Genomic DNA, 2,906 nt, shown 5'->3' on the forward strand with positions numbered 1-2,906 from the left:
GTCGGCAAGACTAGGGATGCCCGATGAGCTAACGATGCCCTCTGAGGGGTCGCATGTCTTGCTCAGACCCACTGTCCGGCCATAGAGCCCCCTGCGGTGACCCCTACTGCTGTGGAAGAGGAGGACGAGGTCGAGGAGATCGTTCATGATGAGCCTCGAACCCAATCCATCCGAATCCTTCGCAAGCGCAGTGACGAAGTGGTAGTTGTCGAGGAAGAGGACACCCCTAGAGAAATGAGGAGGCTGAAATCCGCCCTCGGCGGAGTAGTAAAACAAATCGAGGTTAATATTGAATCTCGAATATTCTTCATTGACATTGTTGGTGTCCTTCTATCATTGTCATTGTGCATTTCCAAGGGATAACTCGAACTGCCGAGCACCATTACTAGTTGATTAAGAGGATGGAGCCCCTCACCGAGGAGAACAAAAAACTCAAGGAGGCGATGAACCTCTCGGAGAAGAACATTCAAAGGGCCCAGCGCGAGCGAGACCTTGCTGAGTCCAACACACGGGACCTAGAATACCAGAATGGGGTCCTGTCTGAACACCTGGCGACTACGAAAGAACAACTTCGGAGCAAGTCCGAGCAGCTGATCACTGCCTCTACACAACTTAAAGATGCTTCCGAGCAATTGGAAAAGCTACAAAAAGTCTCTGAGGAGAAGAAAGGTACATACGATCCACAAAAATGTCTCGCATAGTTGGATATGATTACTTTTGGTGATGAATGATGTACTTGTAGAACAAGACATGGAGCTCGGTCAACTATGCCAGGCCCTCGAGCAACTCCGGGAGGAGAAAGCAAAGAAGACAGGGCGAGCGAACAAACTGACCGAGGAGCTAGACGGTGAGTACCCCATGGTCAGGTTTTCTGCTGAGGTAATTGTCTTCCCTGATGGAACTTCAAAATGCATGCAGACTACCATCGGAGGGTCAAGGCACAATTCGATGTGCTGGAGCAAGACGCCCGCACCCAGAAGAACAAATTTGACGCCTAGTTGTCGGAATCAAACCAGTGCTCGACTGCATCGAACCGGAAACTGCTCCTCATCCTGACGGCAGGCCACCTCGCCTAGATATCATCATCAAAAGATGCAAGATAGCGTGGGAAAGCTTTAAGAGCTTCAACCGCGATGCCATTGTTTCCGCCGCTACCCACGCCCTCGCTGTTGTTCGATCCCACTATCCAGCCACTGACCTGGAGGCGATAGGGGGCGGGTACACCGAAGGGCTGAGCGAAGCAGAGACCCAGTGGCTTGAAGATGAGGTGGAGGACGTGGTGAAAAAGTTGGCCGGCGATATATACCTGTTTGGAGAGAATGATGGTAGTGGCGAAACACAATGATCTCCTCGGTGGACATCATCTGTAATATCTTGATAGTATAGTTAAAATGCGCGAAAGCACAAGAAACAATTATTCGTCGAATAAATGCTATAAGGTGCATGTATATGTAACATATGCAGTTTGCTTGCAGTTCAACGAAATAATCTTCGAAGTTTCAAACCTGACGCAATTATGCGTAGTTCAATTAACATCTGACCAGTTGGTCTGCTACTGATTCCTATGGCCTTGGCCAGCCCATAGTCCATAACATCGAGCGCGGAGCCCGTACACGTGTAGGAGTAACAGACATGACCTAGGAACTGCAGTCGACCACCCATGACATAGAGCACAGAGCCCGTGGCACGTTTAGGGAAAAATTGGTAGCTGAGTCTTTTCCATAAAAAACTGCGTTGATCGTGTTCTGGTCGGTAGTTGTTATACGAACTTGGAGATAAAGGCAACACAAGCGGTGCCCGAACAATGTATTCTATGTTGAACTCTTGGCCTTGGCTGACCCATAATCCATAACATCGAGCGTGGAGCCCGTAGACATGTAGGAAAAATAGGTGTGACCAAGGGACCGCAGCCGACCACCCATAACATAGAGCGCGGAGCCCGTAGCACGTGTAGGGAGGAATCGGAAACTGTGTCATCTTCGAAGAGAACAGAATTGAAAAAAATTTGCTCTACGATCAAAGAATGTTTTCGCTATATGGAAAAAAATGCTCGGTGATTTGGAAAAATCGAGTTCAGCGATTTGGAGAAATCATGTTTGGTGATTTGGAGAAATTGTATTCGGCGTTTTGGAGAAATCGTGTTCGGCATTTTCGAGAAATCGTGTTCGGTGATTTGGAGAAATCGTTCGGTGATTTGGAGAAATCGTGTTCGGCGATTTGGAGAAAACGTGTTCGGCGATTTGGAGAAAAAGTGTTCGACATTTTGGAGAAATCGTGTTCGGCGATTTGGAGAAAACGTGTTCGGCGTTTTGGAGAAATCGTGTTCGGCGATTTGTAGAAAACGTGTTCGGCGTTTTGGAGAAATCGTGTTTGGCAATTTGGAAAAAAACGTGTTCGGCGTTTTGGAGAAAACGTGGTCGGTGTGGTTACAGCGATTACGTACTGGAGTTCGTTATGAAGTAGCATATGGCTCGGCGACCATAAGTAGTTGTTAATCCATAATAGAGACAAAACAGAGACAAGTTATGGAGACCAAAGAACATTACTTAATACAAATTTGTAGAGTATATATCTGTTGTGTTTCAAGGATAGAAACGTATAAGGTGTTCGATGTTCCATGAGTTGGGAACATCGACTCCTTCTAAGTCACTTAGGCGATAAGAACCTGGCCGAGTAACCTCTTTGACGATATAAGGCCCTTCCCAGGGGGAAGAGAGCTTGTGCAAACTGTCAGTCTTTTGTTTTCTACAGAGAACGAGATCACCAATAGCAAATGAACGACCTTTGATGTTTTGGTTGTAGTACCTCCACAAGCCTTACAGATACTTAGCTGTACGGACATAGGTTATTAGGCGCTCTTCCTCGGCTCTCTCGACATCCTCAGACCGAACAGCCTCGGCCTGCTC

At 47.4% G+C, this 2,906-nt stretch overlaps 1 protein-coding gene across 1 annotated transcript; it reads left to right on the forward strand.

Annotated features, from left to right (window-relative positions):
• Positions 1-401: 401 nt before the first annotated feature.
• On the forward strand, positions 402-998 carry LOC136479923 (uncharacterized). Its single transcript, XM_066477630.1, has 3 exons — positions 402-669; positions 743-847; positions 919-998. The coding sequence occupies exons 1-3, from the start codon at positions 402-404 to the stop codon at positions 996-998; spliced, it is 453 nt and encodes a 150-aa protein (XP_066333727.1).
• The last annotated feature ends 1,908 nt before the right edge of the window (positions 999-2,906 follow it).

This window comes from Miscanthus floridulus, chromosome 9 (genome assembly GCF_019320115.1).
Source record: "Miscanthus floridulus cultivar M001 chromosome 9, ASM1932011v1, whole genome shotgun sequence".
Classification (NCBI taxonomy): domain Eukaryota; kingdom Viridiplantae; phylum Streptophyta; class Magnoliopsida; order Poales; family Poaceae; genus Miscanthus; species Miscanthus floridulus.